The sequence below is a fragment of the Papilio xuthus genome, unplaced genomic scaffold (assembly GCF_000836235.2).
Source record: "Papilio xuthus unplaced genomic scaffold, Pxut_1.1 DF825946.1, whole genome shotgun sequence".
Lineage (NCBI taxonomy): Eukaryota > Metazoa > Arthropoda > Insecta > Lepidoptera > Papilionidae > Papilio > Papilio xuthus.
In genome coordinates, this window is record NW_013532703.1 from 2431590 (window position 1) to 2452147 (window position 20558).

General features: G+C 32.7%; 3 protein-coding genes across 4 annotated transcripts in view; all 3 read right to left on the minus strand.

The window, feature by feature from the left end:
- Nucleotides 1–1510: 1510 nt before the first annotated feature.
- On the minus strand, nt 1511–16515 carry Lnpk (zinc-ribbon metal-binding protein lunapark). Of its 2 annotated transcripts, none has more exons than XM_013321863.1 (9): nt 16165–16515; nt 7541–7776; nt 7089–7221; nt 6508–6643; nt 5151–5275; nt 4226–4355; nt 3710–3853; nt 3343–3429; nt 1511–3207 (listed from the first exon to the last, which is right to left on the minus strand). In XM_013321863.1, the coding sequence occupies exons 1-9, from the start codon at nt 16189–16191 to the stop codon at nt 3128–3130; spliced, it is 1098 nt and encodes a 365-aa protein (XP_013177317.1). In that variant the 5' UTR covers nt 16192–16515; the 3' UTR covers nt 1511–3127. The 2 variants fall into 2 exon arrangements, with proteins under 2 accessions (XP_013177317.1, XP_013177318.1); XM_013321864.1 differs by having other exon boundaries at nt 2692–3207; nt 6523–6643.
- Nucleotides 16516–17123: 608 nt separating this feature from the next.
- LOC106124990 (uncharacterized) lies at nt 17124–18525 on the minus strand. The gene is made up of 4 exons (XM_013322068.1): nt 18297–18525; nt 17852–18059; nt 17517–17602; nt 17124–17361 (listed from the first exon to the last, which is right to left on the minus strand). Exons 1-4 carry the CDS (start codon nt 18517–18519, stop codon nt 17168–17170), a joined length of 711 nt encoding a protein of 236 aa, XP_013177522.1. The 5' UTR covers nt 18520–18525; the 3' UTR covers nt 17124–17167.
- A 724-nt stretch (nt 18526–19249) lies between these two features.
- LOC106123800 (uncharacterized) overlaps nt 19250–20558 on the minus strand; it is a 3063-nt gene continuing 1754 nt past the window's right edge. Inside the window, exons 3-4 of the mRNA XM_013320207.1 lie at nt 19870–20044; nt 19250–19291 (exon numbers count right to left, since the gene is read on the minus strand). Of these exons, the coding sequence (XP_013175661.1) occupies nt 19250–19291; nt 19870–20044 (217 nt within the window). The remainder of the gene's footprint in view (nt 19292–19869; nt 20045–20558) is intronic.

Consider the following 20558-nt stretch of genomic DNA (forward strand, 5'->3'; position numbering starts at 1 on the left):
ATTGCATTACGTTATTTTAAAAATCAACCATCATTTTATTATACGAGGGTGGGGTAAAATGAAAGACAAAAAAAACTGGGTACTTATAATATTCATGTTATAAAACAGCCAAACCACGGTACAAGCAATAATAAATAACAAATTCATCAACTCTTTTCACTCGCTTTATTTACAAACGATTATCGGTAAAGAAAATATCGGATTTTTCTCAGTTTTCCATCCTATACCATGCAAGCTAATTCCAGCTTCATAGACAAAATAATATTGTTTGGTGGCACATGTTTAAGTCAAACATACTTTAAGGAAAAATCGAATAGATTTCCATTTCGTTCTTGACTATACCTTTTAAAATATTCTGTATACCCTAAACTGGCAGTTGAGTAAATTTTAATAATAAATCAGCTCTATTTTAGATCGAATGAAAGTAAGTAATTTCTAGCTTTCTATTAAAAATATCTAAAGTCAAAATTAGCTTATACATAAAAAAGAATTTTTTTTCAAATACAATTAATAAAGTACACAAATATAACTTGGAAAATGTTTTCATTTTATTTGCTATATAAACAAGTCTTGTAAATTGACTACATGTAATTTAAAAATTAAGCATTTAAGAGAAAGTATAATATTAGCATGATTCCCTAAGTTAAATCCTAAGTTAGAAACAGAACCAAACAAGTTTAAAAATATCCGACAGATTTACACTGTCAGTCATGCAGTCACAAGTCACAAAAAAAATGTCAAACTTGCTACGTTCATTTAGGCAAAAGCAGGAACTTTACGAACGCTCAGCAACGTGTCAGAGTGAGACAAAGTGATGAGAAATACATACGTTTGTCACACTCTAACGCGACGAACCTTGTACTATTCCGGCTTACGTCTAAATGAACCCATTTAGAAACCGGTATATTACGCCCATTAGGAAAGTGAAATCTAGTCTTACTTATAAAGCAAATAACTAGTAACATTCCTTATTGCTTGACTTTCAACTAAATGTTCCTTACATCCTTATGACCATATTAAGACTATTTATCAATTTAACTTCTTTTGACAATACTAAGAATTGTCAATGTTAAGCATCTAACAATCTAAAAGCAACTTTGTTTAGAATTATTTTTCATAATTTAGATATTCATTTTTACACATTTTCGTTAACAACATCCCAAAACCAACAAACTTTAAAATTATTTTTTTATTTATTTCCAAGCTTAAATTGTCCAAATAAACCAACAAATGACTAGACAAAGACAAAGACATTTGAGTATAATATTTGCTTCGATATAATTATGAAAAGAAAATTCTGTTTTACATTTCAATTTTAAACAAAACACGCATGAATTTCAATAAACATACTCAAAATTTGCATTCTTATAACATTGCTTATTACATATTCGTTTAATAATAAGATATTAAAAGCAAATGAGAGCAAAAGTCTGCATATTTTAAAAAAAATGCAATTACGATTTACAATTTTTATGCTTTATTTTTAGCTAAAATTAATATTTAAACAAATGTCCAAAATTCAGATTCAAACATAGAACGATATGGAGCAGCTAAAAATAAAAAAATAAATAACACAAGGATTAAGTTATAAACAAATAGAAATCTCGAACTTTTAGGATAATCCAACAATCAAGGGAATCCAGTATTAAAATATTTCTATTTTAAAATTTAATTTTATCTACTCCATACATTTGTTGTCTTTAGTTACGTTAATAAAAATAAGTTCTTTATTTTGGTAATATACAGCATGATCTTTTTAAGTAGCGTACCAAATATACAAATAAAAACATGCAAAAAAAACATACGTTTACTATGAATACAATCTAAATTAAATCTACATTAAGATTCAAATTAATAACTTAATAAAGATTTAAATATTAGTTAATAAATGACCGTCCGCAAACTACAGTATGTTAATTCATATCAACACAAGAGTATGCCGTAATAAATAAAGATTTCTTTTCATCAGAGTTCTAACAGAGCAAACAAAAACACTTTTTAGCTAAATATTTTAAAACCTTTCATTGGATTTTCACCTAAACTCTCATCTAAAATGTATTCACTACAATAACTATTACAATATTTTATTTTTAATTATGATCAAAATATTAAAATATTGTCAATAAAACCTCGATGGTCGATGTGCAAATTCATAAAAAAAATATAATACAAACAAAAAATATGCTGGTTTTTTATATGACAATATCAAGACTAACTAAAATCGCAGAATAAACGTCGCATAATTTTTGTAATTTATAAATTTTTACATTTTAAACGATTAATATGAATGTTGAAGAATATCGATAAAATAATCGATTATAATGCAACATCGACCATCACTATCGTAAATATGCAAGATGGCGCTGTTTTATCACAACTGTCATCGCGGAAAACTTCGCAAGGCACATCAATTATTACTTTTGCAGGTAAAAAATGTGTATATTGTATAAACATTGAATACATTTCGCACCATATTCGAACATTATTGAGTAATTGAAAGCGTATTCAACCTTTTTAATTATTTATTTTGTTGAGATATAAAAAAAAACACAGAACTAAGAAGACTGAGGTTGTAAGTCTAGTTTTGGACTATTTTGTTATGGTTTAAAATTATTCGATACTTCAAATATATTTTATATTACAACATGTATTCCAAATCAAATATTATAAACTTTACGATTTAATGACAATATTTTTGTAAAATCTATAGCAAAATTATTATCAAGGTCATTACCAAAAACTTCTAAAAAGCAAAAAAAAAAATTGTATATTTTTAAATTGACTCTATTGTCTTTGGAATGGATTATAAACAACCAATCAGTTATTGTTATATTTTCAAGCAGACAAGCTTGTAAGCAGGTGCAATCGTCTAATGAAAATTATATACTCGACAAACATTCAAATTTTTGATCATCTTTGAACATTTCCAAACCTTTATAGTTATGATTAGTCATAAATTATCATGGAAATATTTGAATTTAATAAATATTTTTTTTATAAATCAACAACAAAGATTATTTTAAATAAAATGTTAGTCTATCGCGACATTATTTTAGTTCTCCGCCACCGCTCGGTTTGTCCGAGTGGGGCGGAACACATGGGAAAATGGAAATTTGACAAAAGTCGTTCAGTCTTCTTTCTTCTCAGTTGGGGATTTCGGTTCCTCTTCAGAGGAAGAAGGGGGTCGATCCATTTCGCATTCCGATACTGAAATACAACAAAGTATAAATTAAAAAAAACTACTTCCAAATACGGAACATCATACAATCACGACATGAATTACAAAATCCACTAATTTATATATATTTTTTATTTTTTTAAGAATTAAAATTTTTTTATTACCGTCCATATTTTCAGGATTCGATACATTTCTTCTTTCCTCCTCACTGTCGCTAGTGTTACTCTCAGCTGATGAATCATCGCCTGAATCTAGAAAACAAAAAGTAACTCGTTAATATCAATAAAAGTTAAAAGAATTACAGAACTCACCAGATAAAAAAGGAGGCAGCCATTAAGATTTATAAACAATTTGTTTTGTGAAAATACTGAGGTAAAGTTATATAAAAAAAATAGTTATAAGATGATTTATATCAGAAAAAAAATTGTTGCATGTTCGTATGTTGCAGTATATGGTAAAAATGCCTTGTAAGGCACACCTGGTACACTTGGTACGGTACACCTGGTACAGAACACCTGGTACGATACATACTAGCGATGACATTGGAAGCCGGCAGCAGCGCTCTGACAGGCTGCAGTGGGGGCGCGGCGGGGCGCTGCTTGCGCGCGGGGTTCAGCCTGCCGCAGTACGCGCACGAGTACGACACGTAATCGAATTCCTCCACCATCGCCATACCTATTTTAAAATCATCATCATCAGCAAGCTACAAGTTCCCCTGAGGGTTTCGAGCCTACCCTAAGTTAAGGATGACTAGGCCATAGTCAACACTGGCTGGTTGATTTCCCTACTCCTACCCGCCCCCCCCCTTTGAAAATAAAAATCAAAAATATAAAATAGATATATAGACTACTTAGAAATACTGTGAGCCATACATATTTCTATATATTCATATACATAACAACTAGTAGTTCCATTCCCTTACCAATAAGCATTACCTTTGGAATAAAAAAAAATTACGCCCTTTCAGTACAATGCATTAGAAAAATACCACCATCCTTTGGGATCTCGGTTATCCATGTTTGTCTGTAGTACCAAAAAAATACTGACCATTGTGTGAAAAACATTCTGAACATATAAGTGCCATGCGATGGTTGGGTCCATCCTTCATCAGATAATCTATCACTTTGTCTAGCGTCGAGCGGTTTCTATCCAGCAAGGGTCGAGGAAGTTGGTTTGACTGGAAAAAATACAATAAATATACAAAACATTACTCCTGAACTATGACACCTCATTATAGTGTCTGGCATTTGATTTGGCACCTCAGGAATAAGAGTATTCCCTAATGTGCATATTTCCAGGTGCAATACATATAAATACTCATTGGCGCCTTCCTGGTTTTCAAACGAAATAAATAATAAATTAATTTAAACAAAAAAAAACAGAATGACAGACTACATAAAAGCGCCATCTATTGACAGCGTTTTAAAACAAATGTTTAATAAAATAATTTAAAATAAATAATCTGTAACACTTTAAAAAAAAATTCCTCACTTTAAAATATATTCGAACACATCGAAAAAAAGATTTAACAATGAAAAAAAATATGGCGAATGAGATTTGAACTCGTTTGTTTCACGATTTTTTTTTAGAAATACATCAAATTCACTGTCTTTTGTGTCTATTTAATGTACTCGAATGACACCCCACTTGTCAAAATCAGTTGTTTAGACTCTAGAGCAGTCCTTCCCAAAGTGGGCGATAACGCCCCCTTGTGGGCGCTGCAGATCCATATATAGGTCACAATAATTAATTAATATAATTTGAAGCTATAGTGGTTTTTAAATATGTGAAAATATGGGGGCGCTAAAAAAATATTTATTCTCAAAGTGGGCAGTAGACAAAATAAGATCTTACATACGCGCGAAGAACATTACCCTCTTTGTCAGTTGGGAAAATAACAAACAGTCTGCCTTGTTAATACCAAAATTATTTAAAGGAGTTCTATTACTAAAAATAATAATTTCAAACTTACTCGTAGTCTTGGTCCTTTGTACAAAGCTGTGGTCGTATTGTTCATGGCCATCAAGTTCATGTTGCGGTTTAAAGGAGTAGAGGACTGCAGTGCGAGCTGCTTCTGTCTGAACGGCACTGGTGTTGCTGGAAATATACAAAATATGTCAATTCTCATATCGCCTATGGTTACGAATAACAAACATCATGTATCATAGAGATTGAACAATTTTTTAAAACTATATTTTCGACAAATAAGACAAAATATTAGCAATTCCCCGCTACTGCAACAGCGTAGAATATAAGAAAAAAAATAGCCTATAACATAGCATCCATCACCGTTCATCACAATCTAGTCGAAATCAGGATAGCCCTTTCGGAAATGACCTGGATCAAAATTGGATTTTCGTCAAGAATAACGCAAATATATCATTTTTGCGAAATATTTATTTTTTATATTACACACACACTCCAATTTTTTTTTATGTATTAATAGACATATATTAAGAATGTAATGTAACACAATACAAGGGGAATTCCCGTTACATATTCCATGACAAAAGGTGACATGACAGACATGGATTGTATCGGAGATTAAATCGGAAGTTGTTATTCATGTTTTGAGGACTATAAATAGGACATTACTCAGTTATTGTGGTAAACAATTTGCATTGCCAGATGAAAAATTTACCTACTACATGGGTATAAGATAGTCAATATATTAAAAAATAGTAAATGTATACTATGTACTATATCAGAATTTATATATAAGGTTCGGGCTGTTTAAAAAAATCAAAATTATTTCAAAACATTTATTTAAAAGTAACAAGAAATTAAATTTAATTTGAATTAAGACTAGTAATAATTTTTAATAATAATTTAATTGCATGCAAATAATTTTATAATCTCATTAAATATAATCAAAAATTATTTCAAAGAAAAATAATTTCAATTTTTTTGTCTTTAAACATTAAAATGTACTTTAAAAATAGAAATTATTAGTTTAAAAATAAATATTATTTAATTACACACTAAATATTTTACTAAACAAAACTTATCAACTTGACATTAATATCATCATAAAAAAAACTTGTAAAATTCTTTAACATGTATTGTAAAATACATTCATTTTATTACCACATCGAAAACATCCAATAATTCACTTATCTTGGGTTTCTGAAACCAAAATCCCTGCTTAAAACATATTGACATCTCTGTTTTATCAAGGACGGAGATAACAATATTTTAGACTCAGAAACCAACGGTTAATGCATGTAAAAAGCTTATATGCTTAAGGCTTGATACATTGTCACTTCAAGCAACATGATGATAATCTAAATATGTTTTTCTGTAAGGTTTATAAATGAAATCGTACCAACATCTGACTGATCTACCTGGTGCAGAATTAGGTGCGTTGTTCGCGTTGTTTGGAGACGCTATAGCCGGCAGCAAAGGCTTAAGCGCATTCGATTGCTCCTCCGGACCACCGTACTTGTCGAGAATCTCTTTAGCAACCTGCAATGGAATGGAAATGAATATTTTAATCGCATCAACCAAACCTCAAAAATTAAAATGTACTGTTCTCTGTTTTGTCATAGATATTGAGAGGAATGACGATATATTGTGTGCACAGGTTTCTCGATAATTTTAGACATTAGGATTATAAAAAAGATAGTAGTCGATTCTTTCGAAAATTTCATGAGAATCTGTCAAGCCGTTTCGGAGGAGTATGGGTAAGATAGTAAGTATGGTAAGATTAGGTAGAATTCTTTGGCGCGAATCGCGCACTTTCATTACAAAGTCAAGTGTCAGAATGATTAGTGAAGGGACATAAACGTCGACATTTTATTAAGGCTAGTGTTGCGCCAGTACACCGGCACAGTGTCGGATTTTCTTCCTAACAATAGATACAAATTCCTTTTTAAAAAGAGTGCTAAAGATATAACAATATTCAATTTACCTTATATGTTTCAGTATTCATAACATCTTCTAATATTTTCTTCTTTTCTTCTCTCATCGTCTTCAGTTTCATTTTATTCTTGTTCAAAGACCATGTGTAATACCACGATATCGTAGCGCGAATGAAAAACACTCTGTAAAGGAAATATGCCATTATTTTAAGGGGTGTCACAACAATCTACTCCCAAAAACTAACTTTTTATCTTGCGCAAAAATTTTGTGTTCAGATTGTTTGATCCAACCACGAAAACTCTGGAATGCATTAACAGAAATTGAAAATTTGCACATAGCAATACTTGTCAAATTATTTGATATGATAAATGACCGAGGCTTAGTCACTCCTAACGGTACCCTACTTAGGTGACTAGGCTCTCAGTCCCTCTGTGAGGATATTTAAGTTGGCGCTTTAAAACCTATGAAAAGTTATCGTAGTGTAGTGACATTTGTACTTACAATATTGGCAACACTAGCAGCGGGGAGGCATATAGCAGTGAATGCAACCAATGCTGACTGCGACCAACGTAAACATAGTAGTACAACACAGCGAGCAGCACATAAAGGCCCACGGAATACGCCATGACGTAGCCGACCACACGCCGGTGCGTCTGTTCTTTGCAGTGACCATCTCGCTCTATGCTTTTTATATTCGCCTCCAAGCGTTCCAGGATCTCTGATGTTGTTTTCTTACGCTGAAAAATAATTTTATGTTACCAATAGAGCCTAGTTGTATTAACAAAACTCCCTCGGTTATTCTCCTGAACTGATATACCATACATTTACTTCCCAAAATATGTAATTTACTTAATGAAAATTCTATTGAAATCTCTATGGTCTCTGTTGTCAGTTCTATGGTTTCTTTGTTTCAAGAACTATCCTTGACTACTAGCTATTTAAGACCGCAGAGTGTCATAAGCCGCAGTATACACATATTATTGACAAATCTGGGAAAATAGGTAAACGTGAACATTTTAAGATTCAAATTATTTTTTTGGATTCGGTCGTTATCCAGTCGGCTCCAGCTGAATCCAAAATATCTTTGAACGAGATCTATTACGTAGGTCGGCTAGAATAGGCATTGCATAATATTACACTATCTACTAAAATAGAAAGATGCGATTAAAAAACGTCAGATTATCTCATCCCGATTTACAAACATCTGCTTTGAAAAATCAAGAAGTGTGATTTACAGAAAACTAGCTGTCGCTCGCGACTCCGTCAGCGCGGAATTATAAACAAAACCTTCATATGCCTATTTGTTCTTCCAGACTGCTGTACATCTATGTAAAATTTTAGCGCGATCCGTTTAACGGTTCTGGAGTTACCTTCTAACAAACATTAATCAAAACATTCACGTTTATAGTATCAGTAAGATTTGAATCAAATACAAAACACACGTATAGATCAAATATCCTCAACACTAGAAAATACTGAAGTCACGTTGTTGACCATTGCGCGAAGACTTTCATTTGTTCAAAGACCATCTTATAGATAGTCTTAAAATGAGCTACTGATTAGTATTGCCACTATTTCGGGTTTGACCTGAATTTTTTAGATTTGCTTATCACCGGGCTAATAGTTTGACATAAGTGTCTTCGGATAAGAGTGGATACTCAGGTCAGGGTTGACAAGTCACCGGGTGTTTGTTTTTCTATATGTTAATTGGAAGTTGGCAGCCCTACAGAATACGATTGGTAACTATTGAAAACTGCATACAATTGGCATGAACTGAAACAACTAAATGTAAACAGGTGAGTTATTTCGTAACTCATGCCTAAGAATATTCTACACAAATGTCGGTCGTCAACCTCTCACATATGTAATGATTGACGTAAATGTAACACTATTTAAATACCTGCTGTCTAGAGACGTAGGCGAAATTATTGATTTCAACTTCAACATTCTTATTTCTATTTATAAATATAATAAGCAAGAAAGCTGCTTTTATACTTTATGTTACTAATAGCTGTCGCCCGCGACTCCGTCCACGCAAAATTAAAAAAAAAAAAATTTTTTTTGCCAATTTTATCTAGATCCGTTCTGGAGGTACCTTCAAACAAACATTCATCCATCAATCCATCTAAACAATCGCATTTATAACATTAGTAAAAATATTATAAATGCGAATGTTTAGGTGGATGGATATTTGAAGGTTTCTCTAAAACGGCTGCATGAATCTCGCTGAAAGGCATAGATGTAGAACATAGTCTGGAAGAACACATAGACTACTAATTATTTCTTTTAATTACACGAACAGAGTCGCGGATGACAGTTAGTACTTTGATAAAGCTCATTTCGGTATGTCATCTTGTTACAATTTTTTATCTTTATATATGTCAAATGAACATGTTGTTAAGAAACTTGTATTACCATTAAAGTGAGAGAAAGAAGTTTTATCTACTTTCTTTCATAATAATATCTGTACACGACTTTCGTGGCTAATTTAATCACTCACAAGCTACATTAAAATTACTTACATTTTCTGTCAATATCTCAATTGCCTAGATATTTTTGAATGTATCATCACACAAGCAGTTTTATATCGGTAATTTCAGAAACATCTAATTATTTATTTTTACTTATAAATGCGAATGTTTTGATGGATAGATGTATGTTAGTATATCCAAACAGCTGCATGAATCTTGCTGAAATTTGGCACCGATGTAGAATACAGTCTGAAACACATTTTTTTTTTTTATTCCGCGCGGACGTAGTCAAAGTACAACAGCTAGTAATATCATAACCACAAATACAATTTGATAAAACCTTTTTTTTGTGTTATAAATATAAAATCCAAGAGTGGTATTGTAAGTATTTTAAATTTGACGAAAATGAAAGTACAGATGAAGAGAGTGTGACGAATCATTTTATTTTTCAACAGTTTTTGTCCGTCATTCTTATTCATTCGAAGTTGCACTTTTATGTTGTGGAATAAATTGTTTATTTGTAAAAAAAAACCTAGTAAATACCGATACAAATTTGAGCGCGGTAGACTTGCTTGAATTAACACACGCCACGCTACTATGGTTTTTATAATATGAAAATTAACTCGCGGGCTAGTCGATGGCATTTAACGTGTTAGTTTTGAAACTCAACCAATCAAATAGGAAACTTCTATGAATACAATTCGATTCGTCTTAAGAATAATGATTTTTTTTTAAATAAAATTCAATGAATTATTTACTTATCTTACTAATATTATGATGTTAGAAAGATATCTCCAGAACGGTTGCATGGATCCCGTTGAGATTTGACATTGATATAGAACATAGTCTGTAAGAACACATATGCTACTGATTAAGTTTTTACGGACTAATAATACTACTAATTAAGCTCGCACGGACGGCGTCGCGAGCGACAGCTAGTACGAGCATAAATAAATTTATGGTGTGGGCGACAGAAATCATGAAATGTAACTTTCTTCCATACACAATATTCAGTGTAAGGTGAAAGTCTGCTAGGATAGAGCTCGCGAGTGCAACGACCCATGCAGGGCGGTATGAAAGACTTCATACATACCCATACAATATAGATTTTAACCTCTAGAGAAACTGGTTTGTAGTCTAAAGGACTTTCTATTCGATATAGTTTTGTTTATAGTTAACTAGTGGTCGCCAGCGACTCCGTCCGCACGCAATTAAATAAAACATAATTAGTAACATATGTGTTCTTTCAAACTATGTTCTATATCTACGCGAAATTTCACCCAGATCTGTTAAGTCGTTTTGGCAATACCTTCTAACAAACATCCATCATTTATAATATTAGTAAGAAGTAAGAAACTAAAATTATAACTTATGGTAATAATAGTTATTTCGTTCTGAAATACAATACTGTTTAGTATTTTCATTATGTAAAAACACGCAGATTTTTACACCACTAGCTATCACACGCGACTTTCCCCGAGTAAAAAAATGTGTTCGTATACGTTACTCCAGACTGTTTCAAATATCAATTCTAGATTTATGAAATGTTCTATAAATCTTTGTGAAGTTTCGCATATGAAGTAATAAAGTGTTAACTGCACTATATAAGGTATTGCAGTGGGTGTCATTAGTAAATTTAACTTCTGAAATTTAAACACAATACATTTCCTTGTGAATAAAATTATCACCGCGACCACAATAGGTTATCGTATTATAACAGCGGTACCAATTTATGTATTACATAATATACATGCAATATGTAATATACATTTCTTGTATATTATACATTAACTTTTGATATTTTAAATTAGAGCGTCGCTGGGGTCAAGCACTTGACTTGCAACCTGCAGGTCCTGGGTTGGAATCCCGCCATGTACCAATGTGTTTTTCGATTTCCGACGCCTTTACGGTGAAGGAAAACATCGTGATGCAATCTGCACATATCTGTGAAATAATTCAAAGATATGTGTGAAGTTAACCCGCACTGGGCCAGGGTGGTTGACTATGGCCTAGTCACCCGTGACTTTAGGTAGGCACCGTGCCCCTCAATACAGACGTATAGTGAGCTGATGATGATTTTAAATGAAGTATGCGTATTTTCATATTTTTAATACAAAGAATACATTGAGAATGTAAATGTATTTTTTTAAGTACACATTACACAATACTCGTTGAATGTTTAACAGAATGAAAAAACCTCCAGAATGTACTACCCTAACATTTATGATTTCCTGGTAACGGACAACAAAATCGGTAGCCATGTAGATAAAAATCATGGATCCAAGTTGTAAACAATAATCTACGTAGTACTTTGAAATATTAAAATCTTGATAATATCAATGTGACCTTTATTTCCGAAGACTAGTTCTCATATGCACTGACCTAGATATTCATATATTAGTAGGCGTTGTAATAAAAATATGCTCTTTGTATGAATAAGAATCATTTCATAATACACACAAAGCATCGCAGTAGTTTTTATTAAGAAATATGTTCTTTTGAAACAATAATTGCTTCGCACATCAATGCTATATGCTCCTTAACCTTACTAATAATATAAATGCGAATGTTTCGATGGACGGAAGAATGTTTATTTGAATTTCCAGAACGACTGTATGGATCCCGCTGAAATATGGTATATATTTAGAGCATAATCTGGAAGAACACAGATATTTTTATTCTAGAAAGCTTTTGTGAGCAGGTTTAAAAATTTCAAACTGTTTAAACTCAATTTGGAAGTCGACCTATTGTCCAAGGACCTTGTCATAATAATATTAGTTACATCTGATAGATCAGATACGTTTTGGAAGGTCACTTCAAATATTACATTCTTATGTAACACTTTCAGTGCTACCAACTTGTCTGAAGACTTCCTTTTTGTGCATTGAATGTGTCAAAAAGCTGTTACTATTTTTTTATCCATAATCTCGTACATTCAAAAGTAATCCGATACGAGATAAACAAAAAACACTTGATACCCACAAATATCTCAGATTCAGATAATAATAGACAAAATGCGATATTCAGTTTAAGGTCGCAGACAGTATTCTTTACATTATTATTAACAACTAGCTGTCGTCCGCGTCACCGTCCGCGGGAAATAAAAAAAAAACTTAATTAGCAACCTACGTGTTCTTCCAGACGCTCTACATCTATGCCAAATCAACGAGATCCATCCAAACATTTGCATAAAAATATTAAGTAAGATTATTGAAAAGATACAACTTAGGACAATATTACAAATAAAAAATGCAAAACTTATCATTATGAAAATACTTTTTCAATTAACTTTCCTATCAAAAATATTTATGATAAACAAATAGAAATAGTCACTATGACTAAAGCTTTCTTTATCAAAATACCGATTACGTAAATCCTCGTAAATACTCTTAAATGAAAAATAAGGTTACAAATTGAGTTAGAGATTTTCACTATGTATAAAAAGTTAGGAATATCGTAAGAGTTAATTTATGGTCTATCTAGTACTATTATAGTTATTTCCAAAGTGATCCGTCCTCATGGAGGACACGGGCAATGCGGGTAATAAAGTTCAGGTTTCAAAACTTTAAAAAATGTGGCAGCACGGAATTATAATCATTTTGAAAGGGGTCTATAAAAATACGTTTGGGAATCCCTTGGTCTTGTAGAAAACATTCGTTTGTTCGTTCGTTTAAAGTCCTATGTCCCCATAGTGGGGAAGAGGGCTTTCACAGTGCGCCGCCAGTTCGCTTTATCTTGGGCTCTGCGTTTGGTCTCGTAGAAAACATTACACCTTTTTAAGTATGAAAATAGGCAATCCTAACCGTTGGCTTTTATTTATATTATTAGGTAGCAAGGAAGCAAGCTGGCACCCGGATACGCCGAAATAGCGAAGCGACCACAGCCCAAAGACATCCGCTATTGCAGATGAGTGGGCTACCTTTTATCGAAGGGGGAGGGGACGCACAGAAAGAGAAAGCTTCCTGTTCCCATCCTTATTAGAAAAAGGTGGGAATTAAAGAACACTAAATTAGGCCTCCGGCACCACACTCGTCAGACTGTACGCAATTTCGTCCACTTAACGCCTGTCTTATGTGTGGTCGCGGTATTATTACGGGCGAGCCGATCCATTCATACAATAGTTATTATGCTAGACTCTACCACTAGTTAAAATTCACTATTGATTGGACGTTATAATACAGTGCAGTTTGCAATCGAGCGCAGATATAACTGCAAATAACTGTAATACGAGATAAGGTCTAGGATTACAGCTGTACCGTGCTCGGCCAAGCGTGCGTCCTAATGGAATACTTATGCTTAATAATAACCATAGACCAAAGAATATAGCTTTTTGTTAGAAAACATGAAATCTGTATCTAATAATTCTATTATTCATATTAGTTTGACACAATTGCCTGAAATCGGCGAGAGGAATTACATTGTAAACTGTTTTTACACTCTCTTCTTAAAAGACTTGTCTTATGTTTGGAAATTCTATTCCACAATGAGACAGTATCAAAAAAGGCTAAAATAGCAAAGATCTCTCCACAGTCGGCTCTATTATGAATTCTAAAGTTTTGGATGGATGGATGGATAGATGGTTGTTACTATGCATCTCCAAAATGACAAAACAGATCTCAATGAAATATGACACAGAGATAGAATAATATCCAGTTTACGATAATTTTGAAATTTATGCAGTGCTAGCTATTGCCGCGACTCAGTCTGCGCAGAAATAAAAAAAAACATAATAAGTAGCCTATGTGTTCTTCCCGACTATGTTCTATATTCAGCCTTATTGGAGATATGTTCAAACAAACATCCATCCACCCATCTAAATATTGCCATTTATAATATTAGAAAGATTTTATGTCTATTCAATTTTGGATGCCACAAATAAACATTCGTTTTTATAGTATGTGATTAATCACATATGTTTCTAATGCTTACATAATAATGTGATGATCACAGAATGTATATAGAGCTTCAGTTTTTTTTTTGCATAGATTTATTTACATAAAACAGAATTGGTAACAATGGTTGTATAAGAGTACAAATCTTACTAATATAAATGTGGATGTTTAGATTTTGGATGGATGTTTGTTACAAGATATCTCCAGAATAGCTGCACAAATCTTGTAGAAATTTGGCATAGATGTAGAACATTTAGTTTATTTTTTATTCCACATGGACGGAGTCGGGACAATAGCTAGAAGCATTATTCATACATATGTTTGAATGTTTATTAGTAGGTATCACAACTACATTAATCTCATTGAAATTAGATATACATATTAAACACAGTGTAGAAGAATACATAGGCATGCTATAGTCCCAGAAATATGTTAGTGGCACAACTTATAGTATAGTAATATATATATATTTTTATAACAGAAGGGAGCAAACGAGCAGCAGGAACACCGAGGTGTTCAAGGACACCCATGGACAGCAGCAATACCAGAGGAATTGTTGATGAGTTGCCGACCTTATGTTTATTATATGTTTGTTATTATTACATGTGATTGCTTTTATTAATATAAACAAAAACATTTATATCTTGTTTCGTTTATTCATTGTTGATAGATACAATGAATAGTATTAACTATAGTCAGCTTATATGCATAAAGAAAAAAAACAAACAAACAAGATCGATATGTCGCATTCCTTTCTTAAGTAGAATTGTAAGACAATTTGAGAAAAAAAAATCAAATAATTTATTATGTGAAGAACTGGTTTTCTTTCCTAGAATTTGTTTGTAATATTACATAATAATATTATCATTGTATTATCTATTAGACTCTATGTGCTATCTTGGCTTGAGACTAATATTATGGATTAAATTTTATATTTGTTCTATTTCACTTTTATATTTAAAAATTTCCATAATATGTATTGCATCACAAAATTCAATTTCCTTAAACAGAATGAAGCTTCATCTACATATTGCATGATATTATAATCCACTAGCGGTCTCCGATGTCTTTTGGGATAAAAAAAAATTCAGACAGTCAGACAAACATTTTAAAATTGTAAGATTTATGTTACTTAAATTTTATTAATTGTATAGATTATCATTTAAAAGATATTTATTCATTGAAACTATACCAGTTTTACAACTCTGTGACTTTGATTTTGATTTACAATTTATCAGAGGAATAATTGCTTAATTTAATAGGTGCATGGTGAATATAGAAAAGTAGATACAGTAGGGTAGTTTTATTGTGTAACTATATGGCATGAAACTTCAAAACTATAAAATAAAATCTAGAAATATTTTTTTTACAAAAAAATCTGATATATCTTTCCTAAAATAGCACTTTGATAGCTACACTAAATCATTATTTCTTTAATTTCACATAGGTTTTTATTTTTACTAAAGTCAGAAAATTTACATCAATAGCTTTTGTATTATGAAAGTAACTACTATTTCTACTTAACAATTGTCTTTTTATTACAAAATTTAGTTTGAAGTCAGGTTTTTTGACAGCTAGCAAAGTATTCGAAGTAAGGCATTTATTTCAGATCGCAACGCGGATTTAGTTCAAACTTTCTATAACTCTGCTCTCCAATTATTATCAATCGGTCAGTAGTAATTTGAATTCACGCCAAATTAAATTAGAATCAACTATCGAAATAGTTTTGGCTACGTTACAAATTAAATCTTCTAATACTTACGCGAAGTTTTGACAAAATCAGCCCCATTTTGCTATAAAATTTCTTCTGTCGTAACTATAAATTGTCAAACACTAAAAGCACTTTACAATTTTTGTTTTTTAGTAGAAAGAAACGTTTGTCGATGTAGAAAACGCAAATTGATGACGAATAAGATTCAGTTTATAACCTACAATAAGACGCCGACAAGGGCACAAGCATTTTAAACAAGAGACCAAGCATTAAAGAGTCTTGCAGTCACTTTTTAATTACATGTCCATAAGAATAATTTACTTTAGTCACCAAAAATTTTACATTGAAATACGAAACAAATAAATAACGAACTAGCGGTCCGTTTACACATCCGTCACTCACTGAAACATTTACCACAGATAAAATTAAATATTATCGTGAAGTGTGAAGTAACGTGAAGTTGAAGCACATTACACATTACCACTAAGTCGAGTCCAGTCGAGTCGTTTAACATATAGTCGAATTTTATACTCAGTCTAGAATCGATTTTAAAGTGTTATATTTATGGCAATAAAGTTATTATAAATAACGACAATAAAAATCTGTTAGAGCTAGCTCAATTTCAATTATTGTTTCCTTATATATGATACTTTGTGTCTTCAATTATTGTGTACAAATGAATAAAAAATAATTTCTTAAAATACTTTAGAAATCGATTAATTGATCACTAGGCAGTGGTTCGACTAATAGAAATACAAGTTTTCTTTATTATTTTATTATTCATAAACTAACTTTTCAATTTGAAAGTATTTTTGAGGTCATATTTGGCATTAGTAGTTTATTATTGTTTATAAGATTCAAACAATGACAATGATACTTATTCCGCGACGCATCAGTGATGCGTACAGCCTCACAGGTGTATAAAGTGATACACTTGTATACGCTTTATTCATAGAATCTTACTGTAGATACTCCAAATATTTTAAGAAAATACTATTGAAACAACAGAATAAAGACAAATAATTTAATTATTGTTGAAAAAAACCATCGCTTATTAACAACGTTTCCAATCAGGAGTATAACAATTTAAAGTGGCGACGTCAGGTGATTCTCTACCAACCTGTCGACCATCAGAGTCTACGCAGCGGCACTGCCCCCGACGGCACTGGATTTTCCTAAAGTTACCGTTCTTACAACAGATTGGCCGCTCGTTTGATTGTGCCATGAGAAAAGATGTTTTCGCACATTCTGCAAATAGTAAAATCAACAAGAAATTTAAACAACCTATAAAAATTCTGTCTTCGACAATCGTCCGTTTACTACTCAACTAATTTTCTGTAACTACTAATTCTTTTTTGAATAAATTAGGCATAAAATACAATTAAAAACGACTCAATACTTACTGCAATCCATATTTTCGTAATTTTCAGCATTTTGTTCGATCTCATAACCTTCTATCTTTTGTCCACGATCGTCGACACATATTTTTCTGAAAATATAAAATAAATTGACATATGAATTAAGTTGCAAAGAGGAATTGCCAAGATTCATATTAAATTAAAAATAAACGAGCAATCACCACAAACAATATTAGGACGAACTACATATTTTGACAATGCTATTCTCCAAGAGAGAGAAATAGGGAAAAAGAAAAAAGAAATGGCGGTAAAGAAATTAGTCATACTGCATACTTTCATCATGTAAAGATTTATCGTTGTTTAATATTATTATTACTAACGTTCCATTTCTAGTCTTCAATACTCTTCCATATGTCCCGTCTGGCATACATTCTGCTACAGTTGTAAAGAAATCAGTAATAAAACCATTTTCCTCAGCCTTGTTGATGATATCTATCTTCGCATGCATATTTTCGTAGCAAGGAGTTGTATAGTTGTATGGTGGCTTTCCCTCACTTTGATTCGGAAACAAATCTAACTCCGCATTGTCTAAAAAAAAAATAAAAAGAAATTAATTAATGTAGACCAAGCATCTGACTCGACTAATTGCTTACCGACTCGACTAATTGTATTGTAACTAGTCTATTAACTGGCTACGTATCTAGCTAGTCGACTATTATTTGACCATCACCATCAGTCAATGGAAATGGACTATTAAGAACTCCACACAATATTACCCCGTACAGCTCTTATGAGTCAAATATTGTAATTTTTAAATCTACTTACAACAAGGTAATTTAGATATTGGGTCCTGGTTTAAATTGATTGATTTTTCGTCACGTATTTTTCCAGTGATTCTGTTTACGCAGTAGCAAGTCCTGCCGATGCACTGGACGGGGTGGAAGTTACCATCAGCGGTGCATCTCGGACCCACAACAGGGTACCGTACGCCGGGCGATATTGATTGCTTTATTTTATAATTGAAACGGGAACAACCTGGAAAAAACATAACGTAGAATTTAAATATATATAAAAGCTTTGTAACATACAGGTTGATCCTTACCCTAAAAGTGCCGCTTGATAATTTAAAATGTTCAAATAGAGTTTATTAACCTTGCATTTGCTTCTTCTTTGTTTATTATACATATGGTATGGATATATTTTATTTTATTTTATTTTATTTTATTTATTAACGGGACGACTTACAGCTAACTAACATTATAATAATTTTGTAAATGGAGACTTAAGGCTAATTACAAGTTGTCACACATGGTAACTGCACGGGTAATTGTACATTTCACTTTTTTGAATAATTAATTAATCGGAATCAAGAGCTAAAGAATCGATCGTTAAACAAACGTTTGATTTTAAACGCTGACATGTTAAATATATCTATATGCTTAGACATTGCATTATAGCATCTGCACGCTCGCACTAGGTAACTGTTCTCCCGGTACCTGTTCTTAACTCGCGGTGTATGTAATATGTCAAGTTCACGCTTACGAAGCCCACGCATGGGTACCCTGATGCCTACTTTTTCGAGTAACTCGGGACAATCGATCACGCCGTTTACAATATTGTTAAGGAAAACTAGGTCTGCCACACGCCTCCTCTCTTCTAGCGGTAGTAAATGAAATTTCTTACAACGAGAGTAGTAATTGCTTACATATGTACCAGCACGGTATTGAACGAACCGAAGAAACCGTCTTTGTACGTTTTCTATGCGATTTATGTAGGTGTTATAACAAGGGCTCCAGACTTGGGATGCATACTCCAGGTGACTACGCACGTATGCACAGTACAGTATTTTGAATGTCTTAATAGTTTGAAAGTCAGATGACATTCTTATAACGAAGCCTAATGATTTTGAAGCTTTATTAATAATAGTGTTGATATGAGTATCGAATAGAAGTTTAGTATCGAAAACTACACCGAGGTCTGTTGCATTAGTTAGGGTGCGGAGAGATATATCGTTCAGTTGATAATTGCCCACGATAATATCTGGTTTTCGCGTGAAAGAGCAAACGAAACATTTAGATACATTTAAGTCTAGTTTGTTACGGAAGCAGTATTCTTGAAATCGATTTAAGTCGTCTTGAAGGTTCAGTGTATCTTGGGCACTTTTTATGGGGCAGAGAATTTTCATGTCGTCCGCGTACAGTAGGATTTTTGAGTATTGGAAACAGACCGAAATATCATAGATAAATAATGTAAAAAGAATAGGCGCGAGCAGAGAACCCTGCGGAACTCCTGAGGGTATGGTCATGGGGGCGGACGTGAATCCGTTGAGCACTACCGTTTGACATCTGTTCCGCACATATGACGAAAACCACCTAAAGAGATTGCCTCTAATACCTACCTGCTGGAGCTTCTGCAGCAGGATGATATGGTCTATCCTGTCAAAACATTTACTGTAGTCGGTATAAATAACGTCTACCTGCGAAGGTTCTGACATATGTGCGGATAGAAACTCACTACAGAGAACGAGGTTGGACATTGTAGACCTCCCCCTGAGGAAGCCGTGTTGTGCAAAGCTAAAAGTGTGTTTTAGATGAAAGTATAATTGGTTGTGGACTATCTTTTCCAAAACTTTGGCAAAAATGCATAGCTTCGAAATTGGCCTGTAATTTTTTATGTCATTTTTCGGTCCTTTCTTATGTATCGGAGTTATATAAACGTTTTTCCATATACTAGGCATTACTCCTTCATTAAGCGAACGCCTGAATAAAATACTTAAGGGACCTGATAGACTTTTTGCACAGTTATAGATAAATACAGGGGGTATGCCGTCAGGGCCTGCTGATTTATTTAGGTCTAAGGTTTTAAATAGTTTTTCGACCTCGCTGTCTCGTACTTCTATGGTGCCTATGTCCGCGGTGACATCTGGTAAATCAGGCTCATATGAGGCAGAAAGCGGGTGTTGCGTAGTGGAAGGTTGCAAGAAGGAAGAATGAAAGTACTCAGCGAACAGATTACAAATCTCATCCACTTTACTTGTCCATCTGTGACCGAGCTTAAGTTGGGAGGGATAGGAGCTGACTTGCTTTT

What these genes read in the sequence shown, in the direction of transcription:
- LOC106124990 (XM_013322068.1), bottom strand. Translation starts at nt 18,519, where the DNA reads ATGTTTTTTCCAGGTTGTTCCCGTTTCAATTATAAAATAAAGCAATCA. An exon ending in AATATCTAAATTACCTTGTT is followed by an intron (nt 18,060 to 18,296) that starts GTAAGTAGATTT and finishes TTTTTTTTTTAG; the next exon opens with ACAATGCGGAGTTAGATTTG. An exon ending in TTACGAAAATATGGATTGCA is followed by an intron (nt 17,362 to 17,516) that starts GTAAGTATTGAG and finishes TACTATTTGCAG; the next exon opens with AATGTGCGAAAACATCTTTT.
- Lnpk (XM_013321863.1), bottom strand. Translation starts at nt 16,191, where the DNA reads ATGGGGCTGATTTTGTCAAAACTTCGC. An exon ending in CTGCTAGTGTTGCCAATATT is followed by an intron (nt 7,222 to 7,540) that starts GTAAGTACAAAT and finishes TTTCCTTTACAG; the next exon opens with AGTGTTTTTCATTCGCGCTA. An exon ending in GGCTTCCAATGTCATCGCTA is followed by an intron (nt 3,430 to 3,709) that starts GTATGTATCGTA and finishes TTTGTTTTCTAG; the next exon opens with ATTCAGGCGATGATTCATCA.